This window comes from Bombus vosnesenskii, unplaced genomic scaffold (genome assembly GCF_011952255.1).
Source record: "Bombus vosnesenskii isolate JDL3184/JDL3185 unplaced genomic scaffold, Bvos_JDL3184-5_v1.1 scf7180000016262, whole genome shotgun sequence".
In the NCBI taxonomy this organism is placed as follows: Eukaryota; Metazoa; Arthropoda; class Insecta; order Hymenoptera; family Apidae; genus Bombus; species Bombus vosnesenskii.
Window position 1 is genome coordinate 1,403,497 of NW_022884331.1, and position 22,097 is coordinate 1,425,593.

The following is a 22,097-nucleotide window of genomic DNA, read 5'->3' on the forward strand; positions in this document are numbered from 1 at the left end:
AGGATAGAACGTACAATCTCTAAGCACAGTAAAGTGGTAGATCTAAGAGGAAAAATATCGTGCTAACACTATGTTACTATATCATATTGGTAAATAAAGAATTATAATACTTGTGTTGTACATTGACATTAAAATTAATATAAGCAAATAAAATAAATTAAATTTTATAACTGAAATTATAAGCAAAATAAGAAACATAAAAGTATAATGTATGTCAATGTAACATTTATATTATTCTATTACTTACTGTGTAGTAGGTGCCAGCGTTTTAATATGCCTGCTAAGCGAAACTGCAGAAGCTCTTATAGGCGTTGATGAATGTCAAGCAACTCCAGTTATTCACTTTTTGCAATATCCAGGATGTGTTCCAAAACCAATTCCTAGTTATGCTTGTAGAGGACGTTGTAGCAGTTACCTACAGGTAATATATAAAGAAACAAGTAATTTTACTTACAAATATATCAATATAAACAAATAAAAACATTTCAAATATAGGAAAATACATTGTATTTTATTTTTATACAAATAAATTTATGAATCTTCCCTACATTAAGAATAAAAACAATCAATAGACAATTCTTTAAGAAATATTTGTTTAGTTTTATATTTTTTCATTAATTACTGATTAAAAATAAATAAAAACATATTACTTATATTAATTAGTTTTAAAAATCTTTCAAATTTTATTATATATAATCAGTTTATATTATTTTATATTAATATTAACATTAAAATAATCGAAGTTTATGTAAACATTTAAACTTAAAAATATTCTTTAAAATATTCTTTTAAACATTTATAATATTCTGATTTGTATAAGCGTGCATAATAAGATGTAGGTATCACTGTTTTTCATTCATGGTTATAATGTAAGTATTTTCTGTTACTTATATTATTTATAATTCCTATAAACATACAGTTAGGCATCAGTTTTATATTCATATTTACTGAATATCATAGTATTCTGCACAATGTTATCTCAACCATTTATTTCATGGAAAATTGACAAATTAATATATATAAACATCTATTCATTCGTACCTGTTTCTACAGGTATCTGGATCAAAAATTTGGCAAATGGAGAGGAGTTGCATGTGTTGTCAAGAAAGCGGTGAACGAGAGGCCAGTGTATCCTTATTTTGTCCGAGAGCCAAACCAGGCGAAAAGAAATTCCGAAAGGTTAGGTTAATGCTTTGACTTAATCATAGATTTTTTAATATTTTGGATAAATGTAATAAATTAATGAAGTGTTGGCCGATTAGTCACTCGCACTATAAAATCAGGAGCAAATCTTTTGATACCATGAGTTCCTCACAGCCATATTGTTTTTGTCTAACTGATCAGTGGAAAGCGCATCTGAAAATGAATATCGCGCGTCATTTGAATTGGATTATCCTATAAGAACTATTCATAAATACAAAATCATGTTTGTTTATATAATTTATAACTAACATCAATATAACAAATCAAATGGAAATATTTTTATTTAATAAAATTTAAGGATGTATATATATAAATAATTCAATTTACCACCTAATTATTCGTTCATAGGTAATTACCAAGGCGCCTTTAGAATGTATGTGTAGACCATGCACTAGTGTAGAGGAATATGCAATTATCCCACAAGAGATCGCTGGATTTGCCGATGAAGGCCCGTTTACGACCTCTGCGCATTTTAGAAGATCTTCCGACTTGCAGTAATTCTTTTATCAAACTTTATGTTGTAAAATTAACAAAATAAAAGAAAATATTAAAGATAAGGACTCTTTATTGGATGTAATGTTATAAAAACGTAAATAAATTGAGAATGTAAAGTATTTGATGTAAAAAATTCATTGATATATAATATAAATGCATTATATTAAAAATATGCTTATTCTCTGCTAAATATTTTTCATACATAGAAAACCTTCGATGATATATATTATTTATATATGTTATTTTAGCATTCTTACGTTAAAGGAAATGAAAGATAGTTTTAAGAAAATATCGTGAAAGATAACTAATATTTTGATGGATGTATATCAGAAGCCTTATTATTTTGTTATAAATAATTTCAGTTATATTACATACATATAAAATAACTACATTGTAATAAATATACAATATAGGATATTACGTGTTTAGTATTTTTCTAAAAATGCGTATTTACGTGATACATTACAGTATGATTATAATTATTGCATCTTAATGTTATACTGTAAATTATTACATCCTGTTAAGTATACAATATCTACAATTTTTTAAATTTCAAGTGCATCAGATATTAACGTTGAAACTTTAATAAGATTTATTCGAAATCGTGTACATATATATAATTCGTATAGTATTACACGTATCTCGTTCAGGATTATAGAAACAATATTATTTGAACAGTGTTACAAAAAAATATACAGGTTACTAATTTAATTAATCAGTTTCTTCGGCGGTGTGATCGATGTATCTAGACAGGCATATATTCAAGAAAATAATCAACAACAGTTTGACATGGAGTTCTTTTTTATTTTTTTTTCTTTTATGTATAGATATGATTTATCATAGAAGTGTATTGTGTATTTTTGTATTGTGTTTTGGAATTTTTAGTGATATTTTATTTATATTTTGTATGTGTGTATTAATGTAAACGTAGGCACACGCAAATATATGTAAAATAGCGATATACGTGCGTGTTCATACGTGAAACATCGGCACAATGCGTCGCATGCATGTGCAACATTTCAGTCAGCATAATAACAATGCTATCTTCTTCCATTATTTTTGCAAACTGATCATACTTCACTTACAATATTTACTTATTAAATATTTACAGGGATCATTTTTTTGTTGTAATTCACTTATCGACATTACCTCAACAACGTTTTTTAATATATAAATTATTGTAATTTTATTTATTTACTGCGTCTTCTATTTGATGTTTCAACCCGTCGAATGATACATTCTACTACTGAAGTAGAATGAAATCTTTCAAGGAGACAAATGTTATAAATCATTAATACTTAGCTCATACACAAAATTTTCCATTCTTCTGTATTTCATGTATGTCTCATTTTTACAGTGTGAAAAAAGTAATAGTGATGTATGTGACCTTCCCTACAATCTCATCCTTATCTCCTTCGATTCTGTCGTGTTCAAAAAAATGCTGCGTTTTATACTTAAAAATTTTCTATTATATAATTCACAAAAAACATAAAAGTTTTTCAACATTCTGTAATTAATTTTAGATTATTAAACAGAAATAAAGAATTTGGAATACAAGTAAATTATATAGTGTAATTATAAGATGCGATGAAAGAAATAAACATATAACGAACTCACGATGGTGAAGGGTATATATCGTATGAAAATTTAAGAACACCTATAGACATTCTGTGAAGCAAGAACTAATTTTCTTATATTGAATATTTACATACACATGTACATGTATAAACATATGTTTACGCATACATATGTATTTAATGCAAGTTGGATAAAATATCTACGTGGTAACCTTTTATCCCTTCAACAACGCAGAGAAACTTTGAAAAAATGATAAATGACAAATTCTGCTAGTATCTAATAATCAAATAACAAATTTGAACATTTCGGTATTAATTAATAATTACAATTTCTTAAATAAGGAGAATACATTCAATACGAAAAACATTAGACAAAAACAATATAGTATTTCCTAAAATTAAATGAAAATTTTTCATGATTGCATTCAAATTTCCTATTTCATTTTGTGTATTATATATAAACATACACACACGCACACACTATATATATAAAGTCATATATATAATTGTGTGCGTGTGCGTGCACGTATGTGTGTAATATACTCAGAAAATGTATTTTTCACACTGTACTTTAAATTAGTGTAATAATTTTATACAATTTCCTATTACACGGTCGATCTGGATTCATGCAGACATTATATTCCACGCACTATGACCTGTTCTCTCAATGTTCATAAATAACTAGTGTTAAAAAATAGTAGCGCCTTAATATGCACACCATTTGTATCCTTTTCCTAGTTTCAGCATATTTTGCATTACGAAACATATCGCGCCGAATCACAACATGGTTCGTAATGTTATGTTTTAGCGTTCACTTTCATTCACTTTTAGTTGTGAATGTATATTTTTCTTCATATGGTTGAATACATTATAAGTTCGCAAGATATAAATTAGTAATTGTTATATTTGTTATAATCGTAGAAAGAACCATTACCCTTGCGTCAGGCTTGGTTATCAATAGTTTTCTTTTGCATATGTCTCAAATATAATTTACTTAAAATTGATCTACTTATACACATCTGATTTTTAATTTTTTATCTACTTTGCACATAGCAAGTACCGGCTGTTTTGCGAATATCGTTTGATGAAATTGAATATAGCTTTTTCGAGTTTCCAATATAAAGCGAAAAAGAAAAATTGTACGTAATATTCAATTTATTGGGCGATTGACAAGCTGCAGTGACATCGCAACACATAAGAAATACGATAATGTCCTTGAGTGTTTTTTTTTTTGCTTTATTTAAACTTTAAACCATTTCAATGAATTATATATAATAATTATCTTGTATTTACTTCTGTATCATAATTAATAATTAATCTTTATCTTCATTATGTATAGCGGTCTCAGCTATTGTGTCCGTTTTTGTGATAACCTTTATTATCTGTCACTTCTTGTTCTTTGAAGTTCTATACTATAATACATGCACACGCGCACATCACTTTTTGTATTCTTTCAATACATATGATGTTTTCCTTTAAAAAACTGCAATTTGATTTCACTTCGCGTAGTTTTTTTTAACGAGGAAACATATATTTAAGTCTTTTTAATAGACGATAATGTACTCGATCACGGTATCGTCAACAACGTTCTTGGCTGACGCTAGTTGATACGTCTTCTACACTGGAAGCATCATCAGCTTCTTGTAAACCAGTGAAAAACGAAGTCAGCGCCATCGTCGCGACTCCATGCCATTCACGCTGGGCTGGTTCAGGACTCTTTTTCCACGTTAGGAACGCGTCGCTTGAAATTATGTTATAATCCGACAAATTTGTCATAATGTTGAACAGAGTCCCTGTAGGTAAAAATTTTTTATAATTATAACTAACTTTCTATTACAGAGAACAACATTTTATTCTTGTATGTTACCGTGTGGATATTGTAGATTGTGTAAATGAAGCTGGATTGCATAAAGACACTGCAATTCTAAAGATTCATTTGCATCGACGAATCGGCGAATTAATTGTTGTAAATTAATAAAAGCCTCACTATTTAAACACCACCTGCTATTCACTGGTTCTAATAATAATAATAAAAAAAAGCACACAAACAATTATAGTCACTAAAAAATGTTAAAGAAGAAATATGATAAAATAGCAAAACGTACCCATGGACGTCTCTAAAATGGCAGTAGTTAAGATACGTATGAAGGTTGGTTCTTTGACCCGACTACCTACATGTACCTGTAATGATCAATGAATGAAGTATAACTGTTTAATATTTTGTAAAATAATATACAATTAAATTTAAAATACTTACAATTATCCACCCACAAATTTCATCGAAACTACTTTCTTTCATTAGTCTCCTAAGTTCATCATGAATTTGCTGCATTGTGGGTTGATTACTAGTTGAGCTTTTGGCACTATTATAATCACCAGTGCAGAACTCCAGGTTCTATGAACAATAACATTATTCTTAGTCCCCGTTATTTAAAAATAACATATATTAATAATTTTAGTGCCAACTTACATAATCTTTAATGATTTTGTCAACTTCTTCAAGTTCTGTATCAATTACATTACTCAACTTAAGTCCACTTTGGTCCCATTTATCTGCAATCCATTTATGTCCTTTATCTCGGGATATTTTCGATAATAATTCCCCAAGGAATTTGCCTACATATCCCCGAGTTCTTAAACTATCAAATATAGGTTTCAACTCGGTTAGGGGGACTATTTCCTCTTCTATTGGATGTGCTGTAAAAAGAAAGAAATATCATAATACTAATTTTCTTTTGGAATAAATAGTATTTTTTGTCATTGTTTTCAGTCCTGTTGAGCTAAAATTCCCGCATGGAAACTCTACGGTAAAGAATAATCATCATAAATGAGTTATCTTTAAACATAAAAAGTTTTAATGTTATTTACTTACATAATATCTCTGCTAGATATAACCAAACTTTGGGTATATCGAGTACAAGATCATCAACTAATTCCAATATTTCAATGAATCTAAAAAAGGTAATTGTGATTAGTTTTACCGAAAAAGCACATTTAGAATTTTTATACTGAAATTTTTAATCAGTATCCTTTTGGCTTTGTATTTATTATTCAACACCTTTTTCTCTGCATAAATATTTCGTCATTTATAAAAAAGATTTAATTAAAAAGCGATCTTAATTAGTGCATCAAATAACATTATAGACATACACATATGTACAAAATAACTTACCCGTTTCTTAGATGTGATATAGGTAAAATTTTTTGAGTAATTAAATGCGACAAAAGATACGATATGCATTCTCTGTCGAGAGGTGACTTCTCAAGAACAAAGTTGATCAATTCACGTACGAATTTTGTTAATGTGTTATCGAAGTTCTGTTGAATTGCCAACGAAACTTTCTATAAAATAAAAAATTCCAATTATAACAGATATTTAAATGAATTGCATTTTTTAGAATGGATTTGTTAAATAAAACAGTGTGTCCACCTACTGATCACTTAAACAATTATTTATATAAATGTAGCATTATAGCTAATTTATAACACTGTTTAAGAAGACCAGAAGGAAGGTATTACATAATTTAGCACACTAATGACTCAAGCATCTCCTAGTAAAAAGCAGAGATGGATCTAAGGAGCGTGCTAATGTTAATAATCACAATATTATCAACTAAGGAAATCAATTAATACTGTGATATAATAATTTATATACACATAGAACATGAATATAGCAAAAACTCACTTCAATGATAGGATTTTTGAGATAGTCTTTCATTATTTTGTTTAACGTTTTCATAAATTCTTCTTCTGACATCTGAGGTTTATGACTGCTAGAGGTAGATTGTGTGGACGATTTTAACGATGGCGGTGGCATAGAAACGCTTTGACTCTGTGAATTGTCTAATAACGAACTATCTCTACTCGACGACGAACTGCTTAATTGATGACTACCATTGCGTGAACTCCTACCATCTGTAATAATGAAAATATAAAATTTTCTTACATTTAAATAATATGAATAAAGTAAATGTGATATGTATTTTTTAAAATATCAGAATCCTTTTGGCTAACAACATTAAGTTCAACTTTTCAAAAATAAAAAATTTGTCATCATGCGTTTCATAATTTTTTGCTTAAAAAATCAACAAATTATTTAATTCTTTTATTATTTAACGTATCATAGACATACCATAGGAAGGTTTGTAGTCACGACCATACTCTCTTGGTCCAGTAGACCTTGATCTAAAAATAAATGAGATTATAATATTAATTATTCGGATTATTCTGTACATCCTATATGCGATTATTAAAAAAATACTCAGGATATTTTTAAAGTCATACTTCATATCAGAAACTCTAGCCTAGCAATCTATATTTCATCACACCTATTTTATTAAATATTGAGCAATAAGAAATATAATAATCATAAAAAAAAATTACTCTCTTACCCAGAGAGTTGTGGAGACGTTTTTCGTTTATCTTGATCTAAGTTCGATACATTTTCTAAGCAAGCAAATTTATTTGAATTTATTGCCTTTGAGCCACAACTCGAAGGCGTTTTCCACATATACATGTTTCTGCTTCCTAATTGTAAATCATCCATTGGAGGCTAAAATAAAAATGATGAATATTTATTTGTTATTATTCATTTTCGCTGTACCTGTGACTATAAACCTTTCGTAACTATTATTGAAGTTTTAGTAATATAAATGCTTACAGGTTTATTTTTAAGCTTAGCTGTCTCAACAGAATATGGTTGCCTCGTTCTGACAACAGGTTGACTCCAACCACCATCATCAGTGGGACCAACACCACCTACATTATAATGCATTATTGATTGAATAACATACTATGTATATTTATTTATAAGCGATACAATAATGTGAACAATGAAATAAAAGTTGTCAGAATACACAATACAATCATTCTTATCAGAAACTCTAGTCTGGCAAAAAATGTGTAATATCATCACGCTGCTGTATTATGAAAGCGAGTTCTCCACTTATAAAATATCAATTTATTTATAATTTATATTTATATCTTTGTTATTAATTCAGATATTACACTGACTAAATACTTACGATTCCTTTTTCTATCACTAGTACGTTCATCTTTTCGAGGTGTACTCAAAGGAGTATTATTCAATTGGCTATCTAATCTTTCAGAATCAGCTTCCTTTTGAATTTGATCTATTGTTTTAGGATTACTATCATCTCTCCTTGGAATCCAGCTATTTGCTCTTAAATCTATTACATCTTGCAGCATAAAACGAATTCTAGAGCTAATTTTTCCATGCCCCCGTCGTGCAACGATATCTTGCATTTTATTGAAATAATCTTGCATTTCCTAATAAAAAGGGAATAAATTATTATCTTTTCAGTATCGAACTGAATGCTTTTTATTAATTATAATAAAAAACAAAGTTACTTCTGCAGACACTTTTGACTCTAAATCTTTTCCGACTGTTGTTAACAACTTGCATAAACATTCAAGACTATCTTCATCACTCTGAATTAACAACTCCTTTGTGCAACGATGCATGATTTTAGTTGTCAACATGCCTTGTTTATACAATTCGCCAATGAATCTGCAGAACAAAAAGTAAGAAATGTAGCATAAAAAATACAAAATATGTCAACAAAAATTATAATGTACATTACATTATGTATATCTATACATTGAGAGGTAATGTAATGCTTTTACAAGATAACTACATATTTTACGTTACATTTATGTTACTTTACCGTATATTTCCTACTGATTTTATACGTGTTTTTCGTTCTTCATCTTCAAATTGCAATTGTAAATCTTTTTTCTTCTCCTAATTTTAAATATAAAACAATTTGATGATAATGAAAATATAAAAATATATAATACAATACAATACAGAAATATTTATTGATTGGACTTACAGGATCAGTACATTCTTCTATTTCTTTAAGCTTAGCAGCTCTTGCCACCTCGTTTACTGGATTTCTTTCGAATTCCTTTTGGCACCGATTAATAATGAGCTTTTTGAAGGTATACGAGCATTCTTGTTTGTCCGAATTTTTATCTGAACCTGAGACTTCCATTACAGCAAGTTCTTTGCACATTAATGCATATGCTACAGAAAAGCTTGGTTCATCCACAGCCTAAAATTTAATAAATTAAATTATACATAACTAAGAATTATATAATTATTGCAGACATACAATAAATAGATTTACCTTCTCGAAGACTAAATTGATCACGCCCTGCAGTCGTTCCGGAGTGTCGATGGTTAATGTACGAACCTGATCGACTAAGGTATTGAATTTCTGTGGTGTGAGTTTATTTAGTACACTTCTAACTCTCTTGTAAAGAGCTTCCGATTTAGCTTCTTCTTCACTAAGATTCAAACTTTTCAATCTTGTTGGCCTCCATGCATTTTCAGTTTCCCTTAATTTTACGTCTTCCCTCAAGGATAAAGATACATGAATTACATTTGGCTTTGTTGGTTTAGATGATTTCCCTGGATTGCTCTTCCGATTCGGTGGTAGCTAAATAGAGATAAATACATTATATCAACATGTTAACATTCATGATGATCTAATGTACAATAAAATGCAAATATCAGAAAAAATATTCTCTATCAAGGAATTTCAGTCCACTACTTTTCATTTATAATACATCACTTACTAATCATTCCAACTCCACCTATTTCAACTTTACCAACTTACCGCTCGGTTATTTGCGTTTAACGGTTTTATGAATCCAGGGAATAAAACATCATGTCTATTGATATTTGTATCTTTAAATAACCTAAGTTCAACATTATTCCTTGCCTATAAGAATTATTGTTTTATATATCATATGTATTTATGATAATAATAGGAAATAGGAATAATCATTTTTATACAATACCTTTGAACTATCTTTCAAAACAACGTCTAAATCTGGTAAATTAGACGGTTTGATTTTGCTATTGGGATCATCCTGTAGTTTTATTAAAAACTCACGATCATAAATCTTTTTACCGCTTTTATTTATAGGGCTCCACTGGTCCTCCTTATATTTATATTTCAATTGTATTTGATTTGTAACCGATGTGATTTCAGTTTGAACCGGAGCTTCGCTTTCGGTTGTTTTTTCAATAACCGGAGATGTTTGCGGCTTATCTTCGTTAACCGTTCGAATAAATGACACCTTCGAATTTTCTTCATTCTTTTGTGCTACTATTGCTTGTACATCGGACTCTTCTTTCACTTTCACATGATCAACAACATCATTAGGAACTGATTTTGATTGCATATTACATGCGTTTGATGTTTTATTATCCTCGATCTTAGGGGAAGATTCCTTTATAGTTTCTTTGTTGCTTGGCAGTTTTTCTATAGCAGGTGTTTCTATGAGAAAACTTTGTTTTAGGCTATCTGGTGACACGGGTGTTTGTTTCTCCGCCCTTTCCTTTATATGATCGGAACTAGTTTCCTTCTCTTTTTTTGGTTCGTAATTATCTTTATCCTTATTATCTTTTATAATTTCACGATTTCCTTCCTTATTACTGTCCTTCGGTGTTAAAGGATCTTTGTTGTCTTGTTTTATTTCAGGTTTTGCCGGAGGTACCGTGTTTACGAAAGCATCCATATCTGTACCTTCTTTCTCCGCTCCTTTCCGATTAAGTTCACGGGGTTTGAGCCTGTTTTTACTCTTCTGCTTCTGCATAGCTTTACCTGACAAACAGAAAAACCATATTACATATAATAATTAGATTACTAAAACTTATCTAAAACTTTTATATAATACTAGATTTTAACGAAAGTTATTCGCACAATGCGTGAATCGTAAATAGTCATCAAAAGTATTATTACATTGATATCACTACCGAGAGATGCAGCTGTAAAGAAAAGTGAGTATTTCGGCTACAAGCCAAGGATAATTATAGTCTCGGATCACAGTACATTTCGTAGTGTGACATTTCACTTTTTTATTAATGTATACAGAAATTTATGAATGTTAGAGGAGAAAAAATTAATGATTTGCATTAGCACATCATCTTATCATACCTTCACAAAGAAGTAAGAAAGAGAAAGATGGTTCGTTATTCTCGAAATAATATTGTTAAAAATAAGTGTATTTACTCGTACAAGAACTAAATATATTCGATGATACTACATCCTTTAAGTAAATAATTTAAAAGCAAAGATTTTAATGCAATAAAATCAGTAAATTGCATTATACATGTAATATATTGGAACTTTTCTAAAATCTACCAATTCTAAAATCAACCAAAATTTGTAAGTTTTTGAGTGATTACAGAAATAAAAAAAATAAAAACTGATTCACCCAATTTTTTGAAAATTTCTTAATTTCGAGACTAAAATACACGATTAGTGTTTAATGTTTCGAGAAATTGATCGGTTTGACTTCTATATGGCTCATATATGGAGCATTTCTGTAACATTCGAAATAGAAGTACGAAAATGAGGGTGAAAGTAGCGAACTAGTCTCTTTTAACATGTGTTATCACACACTCACTTCACGTTTTATATTAATATATAATTAAATATGTACCATGGTCTCTGGAGCCCCGACGATTACTTCTTGATCGGGAGCTGGTGCTGACACGAGCGTTACCATTAACTTTGCGGTCACTCATTTTCACGATTATCAATAATCAAAGATATACTGTTATTTACGCATGTTTAAGCCATAATGTGTGCCTGTCCATGCCATATTACAAGCATATTACATATTATTGCAAATCACATTCTTGCAACATAAAACTCTTTGTGCGGCTCGAGTTTCAACAGCTTGTATGCTACTGCTGCACTGAATCAGTATTTATTTATAAATCTGCCAAAAGCTTGCCAAAACTGGGGTAGATGGATCCATGATCACACGCGTAACAACGAGCAACCGTGCACAACGCATTTTAAATTCCTTTTTTACTCTTTTCACAGCGGGAGATAGAGCACAGAAGAAAGTCAAGATTACAGTACAATAGTAACGGAATTCTCTGAATAACAGCAAATAAAAAATACAGGTACAATTGAATTCTCAATGAAAAGATCGACGTATACAGATTTTTCGGTCCGATTTATTCAAAAAACTGTAGTAACACTTCGAAAATTCCCTTGGAAGCTCTTCTTACACGACTTTCACGCATCTATTTTAACCTGAGAACTGGTGCAAACCGACAGGCACGACATAGGATTTCTTAAATTAGTTCTGTTCGCCGGTTGCGCGCCGGAGCAAGCGCATTAGTGACTTTCCTAATACCTAACCTGACATACGAACTGCTTTAGCCGAAATGTATCGAAAGTAGAATTTCTATATCTTTCATTGGAAGATGCGTCTCAACGGTAAAACTTATATTATGATCAATTTCATATTTGCTATTATCCATAATTTTTCATTTCTTTGACTAACCGTAAATACAAAAACTCTAATGGAGCTGAATGATTGTTGGAGTGAGTGTTATATTATAAAAAGTTACACGTTGATCATCGCAAACGAATAAATATAAATTTAGGCAGAAAACTATGCACGAATTATGTTATTAATATTCCGATAAAGCTTTTAAAATAACTGTTTGACAGAAGAAATTAAATTAGTTAACTATGCAGTAAAATGATAATCTTTCGATAGAAATTGTAATGAATAATTCTTAATACAGGAATAGTTCGTAACTTGACAAACTTATTCAGTACAACTCAACACCTTTCTATTTTCCAGCTTTATAATACTAAATAGACAATTCCGTTTAGAAATAAAATTTTTCTATGCGTGTATACATAGAGAATTGTGTGCATATGCACAACAAAGAAAAACAAAATCAAATAAGATACCTGAGTAATAAAAGAAAGCAAAATAAAGACAATATTTTATTATTTTGGAATAATCATTTAAAATTATTCCTATGTACAATTCTTTAGCAACAACTTTTTAAAAAAGTATTTTACTATAAGATAGCAGTTAATTTGATGCATGAAAGTAGCTTGAGTAAGATTTTATAAAAGCAGGTCGAGGTAACAATATCTAAAAAGAACGCTGAATGATCATTAAAGGTATACACGAAATTTGTTTCATTTTATTATTCATCAAATTTACCGAATCGGATATTTGAACAATGTACATACCTTATATTAGTTCAGAAACATAACAAAATTATAAGTAATACCGAATATGAAATTGACCATAACATATGCATCTGGGCAGAAATTGGAAATGTTAATTGGAATTAAAAATTCGAGACGATACTTCAAAGACGACACTTTCACGATTTCATTTGTATAATTTTTAAGAATCAGAATTATAATAAAAAATTATGCAATTTATATTTAACATTGAAAATATGCAATTTATTGCTACTATAGCAGGTAAATAGTAACTTTTATATTGATGGAATTAAGAAAATTTTCCAATTTATTGTATATCGTCATTCAATTTGTTCACAAAATTAGCATAGCATCATGTATTAATTTATTGAATTTTATCGTATGGGAAATATATACAATTCATACGACCATTTTTTCTAACCAGTGGGAACCTTTCACCGGATTGGTGAACGCTCAAGGTTGCCACTGACGCCGAAAGTCTTAAGATATTTTTTGCACACGCACGACGCGTGCTCTTGTGAAACGGCATTAAGAGACCTTCAAACCATGCATGTAGCTCGCCATACATGCGTGGCCGTGACCTCATGCGACTTAATGACCGAACAGTAATACAATTTTCACTATCACATATCCAAAAATGGTGCTACTTCACTTCGACACATGAAACAAACAATTTTTATGAAGTGAAATGAGTAATACAAGTATCAATGAAAGAGAAATAATCTTGTATTGAGTTAGTATTTTATGTTTAATTCCACGCTATAATATTAATCTAGATATCTAGTAAAAAATAGTCATCCATAAATAAAGTAGTGGTGACACACCCAATAATTTCCCCGTAGTTATGTCTATTTCTAAATGACCAAATGTGTATTTTTCTTCCTCTGCTACTGTCTCTAACCAATACTAGACATTTTTCAATTTTTCTTACGAAATAGTATCAATGAACAAATATATTTAAAAATTAATCAAAATTTTTCTGCTCATGCGGTATGAGAAATGCTTAAGAGGTTACTTTAGAATGATTTACTTTACGTTATTCTTATTAAACATAATGAAATTATTCACGTGCGGTAAAAAAAATATCTGAATAACAGAAAGAAAATGAACAAATTCAAAAATTCAATGATTTCAGTTATCATACATAGAAACTGATGATCAAATATGGAGTAGTTCTCTTTTGTAACGGCTCACAAAATGGCTACGCAAGCAGTTACGTAGAAACATAAAACTACTGTTAATAATACTGTGTAGAAAATACTTGTATTCTGTAAAATAAGCATTATATATTAACCAATTTTTAATATATGCAAGCCTATAAATTTAAGTAACGGATAAAAAGCAAAATGCTTGAATATTAAATCATTTCAGAAACACGTGTTTAAAGCGTAATGGACGAAATTTAACTATAGATTCCAAATTACAGGGATTTTCATAAACTAAATACTTCAATTCCCTCTTGTAATAAATGTCCTTTTTAACTTTTAACCTTACTAAATAATAATGATTTTAAACCTCTTAAAATATGATATTCACTATGTGTCTCGTCAGGTCAAAAGCAGCCATATTTGAACACAACTGATGCTTCGAAATATATTTTCCACGATTTAAGATTTACTTTCTTTTTAAAGAATAAATATATAACTTGGGAGAAAACTACGAAAAACGTTAAACCAATTACAAATATGTAAGTATAAAAAAGTATTAGATGTTATAATGGAGCTCACATTTGAGAAAGTTTGTGAATACAAGATGTCGGAACCACGTTGCGAAAAGCAGGTATTATATTGCAACTATATCTATTAACTTGATAAATTGTTCTAAGGCCAAACCAAAATAATTTATACATACATTTTGTATCAAGATATTCCTCTGCCGTGGTCGTTGCATCCGCTTGATCACTTTGTCACAGTAACAATAATATAAAATAAAAAAGTAAAAAAAGAATGCAATAAGACCTGTATCCTTTAAAGCCAGTACACATAAGGACTTTCAGATAGAAACGCGTAAATTTTTATAAGGAAAAGAAAAACGATGCGTGTAAAGGGCGCTCGTTACAATTAAATAAAGGATTACGTGTATAAATTCTACAGAATATCGCAAGATAAAAAGAAACCTTATATAGGAACGGAATATAGTAAAGACGCAAATACATTAAGCGTATTCGTTACGTTATGAAGTATGCAAGCTCAAAGATGAGTAACCTTTTAAGTAGTATGAATGTAAATATAGAATTATGTATAACTACGAATATACAATTGTTGATTAAAAAATAATAATTATAAAAGGAAAAGGGAAATGGGAAAAACGGAGTAAAAAATACAGCTGGCTAGCACAGCACGTGCTGGCTACTGGAGGAACCTCCGTTGTTCGACGAGGAAACAAGTCGGGAACCTCCCTCCAGCAACACAATCGCCGATGTTCGTGTACCTTCGGTACATTTCGCGCCTTTTCGTCGTATGATGTCACAGTTTGGTTCGAAGCTCCCTTGGGAGTGTTATATATACCTTGCATTTCAATCATTGAAAAAAGATCCGTTCACATTAGAAACACGCATTCCAATAAATTACATGATGTATGCTACACTTTGTTCATAATATTCTCAAATTTTTAAAAATTACTAGAAATAATCAAATTTGTAACTTGTATAATGCAATTTTGTTGAAATGATTGAATTTAATTTAATGTCATTAAGAATAAAAATTTTAATCTCATGGACAATGTATTTGTCGTCACTATAGTCCTTTCATTCCATGTATTTAAAACGTATTTTTCCCCAAGAAATAAGAATTCACGTAATAAAATTATGGTTTGACAAATACACGAAAAACTATTTCGCTCGATTTTCCTCCGTACAAGTAATGAAAATTTAACCTTCTTTTCGTCCCCATTTTTAAAAAATATCTATAATGGAACTAATTTGACATCTCTGTACTTTTATTCCACTTTGCAATATAAATTAATGTTTTATAATAGACCTACTTTAAGAAATAATAGTGTCCATTTAGATCATTATTACGAACTAAATATTTTTGTTTTAAGAAATTTTTGTCTTACAGTATTATTCGATCGTTTCAATTATAAATTTGAGATGTATGCTTCACTTGCTTGAATGTTCGAATATCTTTCAACTTCAATAATGTTATTACTTAAATGTGCCATATTAAATTTCATGAAAAAGTATCACCTTGCATAATCTATTTTGAGAAACATTTAGTGTATCGTTTAATGCAAACTTCTTTGTATACGTGCAAAAATAATCTATGTATATTGAATGTATATTGAATGCTTTAATGTACATTGAAATGAATACGAAATTAATGTATTATTTAAAATAAAATTTGCGTCACAATTGCGAAGTTTAAGTTGAATGCAAGCAGAAGCAATTATAAAACTTTTAGGTTAGAATCAAAGTAAATCGTATTGTAACATCACAGTAATATCCAACAACCCTTCTCTTTAACAATATTTTTAAATAACATAACCACACGACATTTCATTCATAGGTGCTTTACATTTTGTAAAAAAGAATGAAAAGTTTCAAAATATTTAAACCTATTTCCACGTATGTAACTGAAGAGATACGTTTCCTTTACACATGAGATACATACGTTTTAAGTATGCCTATTTAACATTACCGAATTACTAGTTCATAACAATTAACATGTAAACTTATGGACAATGATGATTATCGAAGCTATCACAGAAGCAAAGTTCAAATTATAGTGATACGAGAAAAACGGAGGGAAACTATGTAGATATATCAGAAATCTTAATCTATAACTCTAATTTGTATATGTATATGAAAATATTGTATTTTCTCGAAAAATCATTATTGCAATATATGAGTGTAGGATACATATAGAAAATGATTAACGATCATGAGTATAACTATCAATAATATTGTAAATCAAATAAGAAATGTCTATACAAAAACATAAATCAATTATTTGTAAGAAAAATGTAAACTAAGCAATAATGTATATGTTCATATACTAAGAATATTTTGAATAAAAAAGAAAAAAATAAAGAAATATTTTCCATAAAATGTTAGATAACATACCTCACATAAATTAAAAAATAGCAATATAAAATCATAAAAAATTTACATTTTTTAAACTTTTTCTCTTACATAGATAAAACATGTTATCTGCATTTTAAATGCCTTTTTTATATAATATTGCTCAAATATCAACCAAAAAATTTAAATATAATAATAAATGCAATATAATATCCCTTACTTGATCATTATTATTGCAATATCATATATTACTCTAACTACATTATCATGAATTATGTATTACGATAGCAAACAGAAAAATAACTGATAAAACAAATGAAAACTTAGAAGTTTGCAAAAACTTACCATCAGATGACTTTTGTTGTTGAATTTCAGTTCGAACAGGATCGGATTCCGGTTTATCACCAGACGCATCTCCATTGCTTTTCAAATGATGATCTGTTTGATTATGAGCAGGTGTAGGAGTAGTACCTCTAGAACTAAGACTCTTTTCCCTTGTCTTTTTATCTTTTTGTTCTTTGGCACTCGAAGGCAACTCAGTTGCAGCAGCAGAAATAGTAGCAGTAGCAGTAGATTGATTGTGGGTGTGAGTCTGAGATTTTCTTCTAGGCGGTGAACTCGATGAATTTTTATTGGATAAATTTGGGAACGGTTCTCTGGCAGGAACAGGGTTAGCATTTGGGGCAGTGGTGGACGGTTTAGGGGCCTCCGGAACGTTCGTACTTGGTATAGTCACAATGGGAACCGATGTCTGTGTTATAATAGATGTCGCACTCGTACTCTTCACTTCAACTTCAGTTACAATCATTGCGGGTAACTGCGCAGAAATATCATCCTTGTTTACGTTACGCGGTATAGCTAATGGTAGTTCCTCGATGACTCCACTTTTCGAATCGCTTCGAGGTTGAAATTCCTTCACAGGAATTTGTAATGGTTTCGACTCTGTTTTCATTGCACAAGAGTCTATTTGAGACACGTTACTAGTGGTACCTAACGATTGACTACATAACGCGGTTACGTTAGGTACATTTTGTGTTGTAGGTGAACTGGTACTACACTGATTATTCACATCATTAGTAGAATTTGTTTGAGAATTAGATAAACTTTGTGTTACATTTTGAGATGTAGATGTGTTTGGTACACAAGTCGGTACCGTTGAGTCGGAATTGGACTCTTCGGTCGCGACTTTCACAAGTGTTTTTGCAACCCGGGCTGCAAAGTCGGCTTGCACTTCGACGTCATTATTCTGTAACAATCACCAATTCTGCGTGATAGACAATGATACATAGCAATCGGATAAAGATTATGTTTGACAACTAAAAACTGGCTCCAAACTTAAATCATAGGACGAGAAATAAAACCAAATGTACTAAACGAAATAAAAGAAACATTCAATATATTTTATACCTCTGTAACCCCTCAGCCATGGTTTGCAAACTATAAGCAGAATTACAAAAAACTGTATGTAAATAACGTATCTACATAATAATATACCTAATCCAGATAAAAATTAATTCTATTCTTATAAGAGTTAACTGCAATTGAGCTAAGTGGCTTAATCAATTCATTCAAATTTTGTATATCGACGTAAATTTAGTACTACTAAAATTCTATCATAAATGCAAAATCTAGTAGTAGGAGTAACATAGAAAGAGTAATAAAAATTTGCATACAATATTCTAATCGTCCGAAATAAAAATATCTTAAAAATACTTCAATGATCATGGCTTTTGGGTACAGATATTAATAATGTAAGCAACTGACTATAAGAGTATAATAAAACATCACATTCATTCTAAAAGTTATTATAATATTGGTGTAAATATAAAAATTAGAATACCAGAATTTGCGTTTTATTTATATTTAATTTGATTTTTCTTCTTTTAAATACAAAGCTCTTATAGTCAATTGTTAGTGTATTAATATAATAATATTACTCACTTGTGGCTGAGGTGTATCACGATTGCTGGATTCACCACTTTGAATAGTTTCATTATCTTTGTAAATCTCATGACTTATATTTTTACCAGTCGTCGGATCTACGATATCAGTAATAGCATTTTGTCCTCTTGGTTTCCGAGATTTTGTCGTACTATTTGACGCACTTGTTGCACCACCATTATGACCTGAGTACATATCTTTAAATAACAAAATACATGATTCACAATATATACAAAGACCTAATTGATTAATCAATTAATGTTGAATTATTCAAATAGTAATATTTGTTATTAGCATCTTCAGGTTTGTATATACTACAAGCTCGTGTGAGCTTGTGAAATCTACCTAAATCTCTACCTGAATTTCTACCTGAATCTCTACCTGAATCTCTACCTGAATCTCTACCTGAATCTCTACCTGAATCTCTACCTGAATCTCTACCTGAATTTATCAGAAAATCTCTAAACTTAACAGGTTTTAAAAGTTTGAAGTTGCGATTTGAATCCCTGAGTCATAAATAAAATTCCCTGCACTTTTTCCCTTTCTTTCATGTATTTTTCGTTGAATTATGAGGCATTTACCCTTCATAGAGATCACCCTTCATAAATATTCTATATAATAGCGGTAAGTGTTCGGAGAAGTTTAGTTCTTAAGTAAAATAAAATAAAATAGTGATTATTGTTGGAATTGGGGTTTCCCAAATTTGAGATACAATACTTCTTTGCAAATGTTGAACTATCATAATTTTTATAACAGTTTCAATGTTTTAAATGAAATTGAATATTATGTATATATAGACAAATACATATATATGTGTAAGGATTTTGAAATGTAAGGAATTTATGTATGATTGTTCTTAATTTATATAATTTTGATTCTATACATTTTACCAAATACTATTTATTTTATTACATTATATCGTTTTCTCTCCAAAAAATCTACTTCTTGGAAATTACCATTAACACAACCTAACAATCTAGATAATGCAGTTTATATTGAAATATGTTATGTTCATTTTGCAACTCACCAGTCTGAGAAAGAGATATACCCATGGGGGGTAAAGGCTGAGCTTGTTGCGTAGGTTGCTGCAGTGTACCTTGTGGTACTACTGGGGCTCCTTGGGCACCGGCCAGCGGGCCTGCAACATGTTGAGCCCCACCAGTGACAGCGCTTGCACCTGCTCTACTTAAACTTAGTGGTGTATTTGGTTGGCCTGTAGGCCAGTAATCTATAAAGGAACATATAATACTGATTAAATTTATTTTCGATCTTTACAGTTTTGTGTTACTTACAAGGTTGAGGAGTTGGTGCAGGTGCACCATATCCAAACATGCTTTGTGTTAAAATTGCATTATGTTGAAATGGTTGGAAATAAGATTGATTTTGATGCGTTGGATGTCTTTGGGGTGGAGCGCCAAACTAAAATTATAAAATATTTATTACATTTATAGTCATTATCAATAAAAATGATGAATATGATAGCATTTTACAAGCAAGTAATGATATGTTTGGAAGAAAAGAGAATAATGTTTAATTGCAAAATAACACTTAAATACAATAACTTTTGTCAGAAACTATTCTTTTGATGACACAAATGAAATGAATGATGCATGACGATAAATATATAAAATCAACAGTACTTAACTACTACCTGAAGGGGCATTTGATTGTTCATTGTGTATAAGGATTGCTGATGGGGGATCTGATGTGGTACTTGGTATATTGCTCCAGTTTGAACTGGCAAACCACTTGTATGATAAATTGCAGTTGGTTGACCTCCACTTCCACCAACTCCAGACATTCCAACTACTTGTGCACTAGTACCCCCTTGACCCCCTCTATGATTGATGCCTCTTGGCTGTTGTGGCCTAGGACCCTGGTAATAACCCTGAAATTGATAATGCAATTAATAAGTAAAATTTATAAATTGATGTGCATTTATGTATAGAATTAATATCAAATTGATCGCTTACAATATATTATACTACAAATACATAAATAAAATTTACAATATATTTTAAATATTTTTAATACTTTTTATAAACATTAATATGAAATATATAAATTCATATAGTTAATACACGATAATGAAAGTTCTTATAAACAACCGTTTTTTCTTAACAATTTCCTCTTACTTGGGATGATGGCCTTGTTTGCGTTGGCCCATATACTTGAGATAGAGGCTGTGGTTGTGGTTGCATATGGGCCTGTTTTCCCATTTCCTGCGGTGATGGAGTATGTACAGGAGGTGTCGTAGTTGGAGCCGGACCTTGCGGCGGTTGTGATTGTACCCCCGGTGCAGGGGTTTGTGGTGGTGCTTGCCCTCCAGCAGGACCTCCTGGTGGAATACCTGCTGCTGATTGTCCAATGGACTGTAAGCCACCGAGTGGTGGAGGTCCTCTGCCCCCAGGTACTCCTACACTACCCCCTCCCCCACCCACCTGGCCCCCTGGTTGGGTGCCGTAATTTTGACCAGACACATGAAAATCTGATCCTGAAATTCAAAACAAAAAAGATATTAGACATTAGGCTTGAAATATCTGAAAAATTTAAATGTAAATAATTGAATTTTATAGATAAATAATATAAATAGACATTAAAATTATCTCTAACAATGTTATCGCTATATTATAGCTTGTATTTTCATATATACATCTAGAAATGTTTAAATGCTTCATGCATTTTCATATTTATGTTGTTATACTAATTGTTTTAAGGGAAAACAAAATTTAACTGTTACCATATGTGTAAAAAACAAACTTAATTTCCTTCAAATAAAAATCAAGATTTATGTTTGCGACTCTTTTATGACGATCACAAATACATGATTTAACA

General features: G+C 30.2%; 2 protein-coding genes and 1 non-coding gene across 6 annotated transcripts in view; 1 reads left to right on the top strand and 2 right to left on the bottom strand.

The window, feature by feature from the left end:
- Positions 1 to 26: 26 nt before the first annotated feature.
- LOC117242018 (bursicon) lies at positions 27 to 1,778 on the top strand. Its single transcript, XM_033508351.1, has 4 exons — positions 27 to 89; positions 255 to 421; positions 1,054 to 1,179; positions 1,552 to 1,778. Exons 1-4 carry the CDS (start codon positions 71 to 73, stop codon positions 1,699 to 1,701), a joined length of 462 nt encoding a protein of 153 aa, XP_033364242.1. The 5' UTR covers positions 27 to 70; the 3' UTR covers positions 1,702 to 1,778.
- A 703-nt stretch (positions 1,779 to 2,481) lies between these two features.
- The window catches only part of LOC117241970 (eukaryotic translation initiation factor 4 gamma 3-like), a 43,868-nt gene continuing 24,252 nt past the window's right edge, over positions 2,482 to 22,097 (bottom strand). For 3 of the 4 annotated variants that reach the window (XM_033508280.1, XM_033508276.1, XM_033508281.1), the window contains exons 2-25: positions 21,398 to 21,756; positions 20,908 to 21,150; positions 20,555 to 20,681; positions 20,290 to 20,490; positions 19,263 to 19,459; positions 17,667 to 18,567; positions 10,104 to 10,912; positions 9,920 to 10,024; positions 9,428 to 9,739; positions 9,131 to 9,352; positions 8,963 to 9,039; positions 8,646 to 8,805; positions 8,300 to 8,564; positions 7,936 to 8,033; positions 7,667 to 7,827; positions 7,408 to 7,460; positions 6,961 to 7,190; positions 6,448 to 6,617; positions 6,148 to 6,227; positions 5,746 to 5,972; positions 5,533 to 5,670; positions 5,381 to 5,456; positions 5,143 to 5,292; positions 2,482 to 5,068 (exon numbers count right to left, since the gene is read on the bottom strand). In XM_033508280.1, coding sequence (XP_033364171.1) covers positions 4,854 to 5,068; positions 5,143 to 5,292; positions 5,381 to 5,456; positions 5,533 to 5,670; positions 5,746 to 5,972; positions 6,148 to 6,227; positions 6,448 to 6,617; positions 6,961 to 7,190; positions 7,408 to 7,460; positions 7,667 to 7,827; positions 7,936 to 8,033; positions 8,300 to 8,564; positions 8,646 to 8,805; positions 8,963 to 9,039; positions 9,131 to 9,352; positions 9,428 to 9,739; positions 9,920 to 10,024; positions 10,104 to 10,912; positions 17,667 to 18,567; positions 19,263 to 19,459; positions 20,290 to 20,490; positions 20,555 to 20,681; positions 20,908 to 21,150; positions 21,398 to 21,756 — 5,576 coding nt within the window. In that variant the 3' untranslated portion in view covers positions 2,482 to 4,853. The remainder of the gene's footprint in view (positions 5,069 to 5,142; positions 5,293 to 5,380; positions 5,457 to 5,532; positions 5,671 to 5,745; positions 5,973 to 6,147; positions 6,228 to 6,447; positions 6,618 to 6,960; positions 7,191 to 7,407; positions 7,461 to 7,666; positions 7,828 to 7,935; positions 8,034 to 8,299; positions 8,565 to 8,645; positions 8,806 to 8,962; positions 9,040 to 9,130; positions 9,353 to 9,427; positions 9,740 to 9,919; positions 10,025 to 10,103; positions 10,913 to 17,666; positions 18,568 to 19,262; positions 19,460 to 20,289; positions 20,491 to 20,554; positions 20,682 to 20,907; positions 21,151 to 21,397; positions 21,757 to 22,097) is intronic. The other variant, XM_033508277.1, reaches the window with a different exon arrangement.
- On the bottom strand, positions 6,697 to 6,862 carry LOC117242028. The gene has a single exon (XR_004495165.1). It is a non-coding gene; the product is annotated as a small nucleolar RNA SNORA53 (small nucleolar RNA).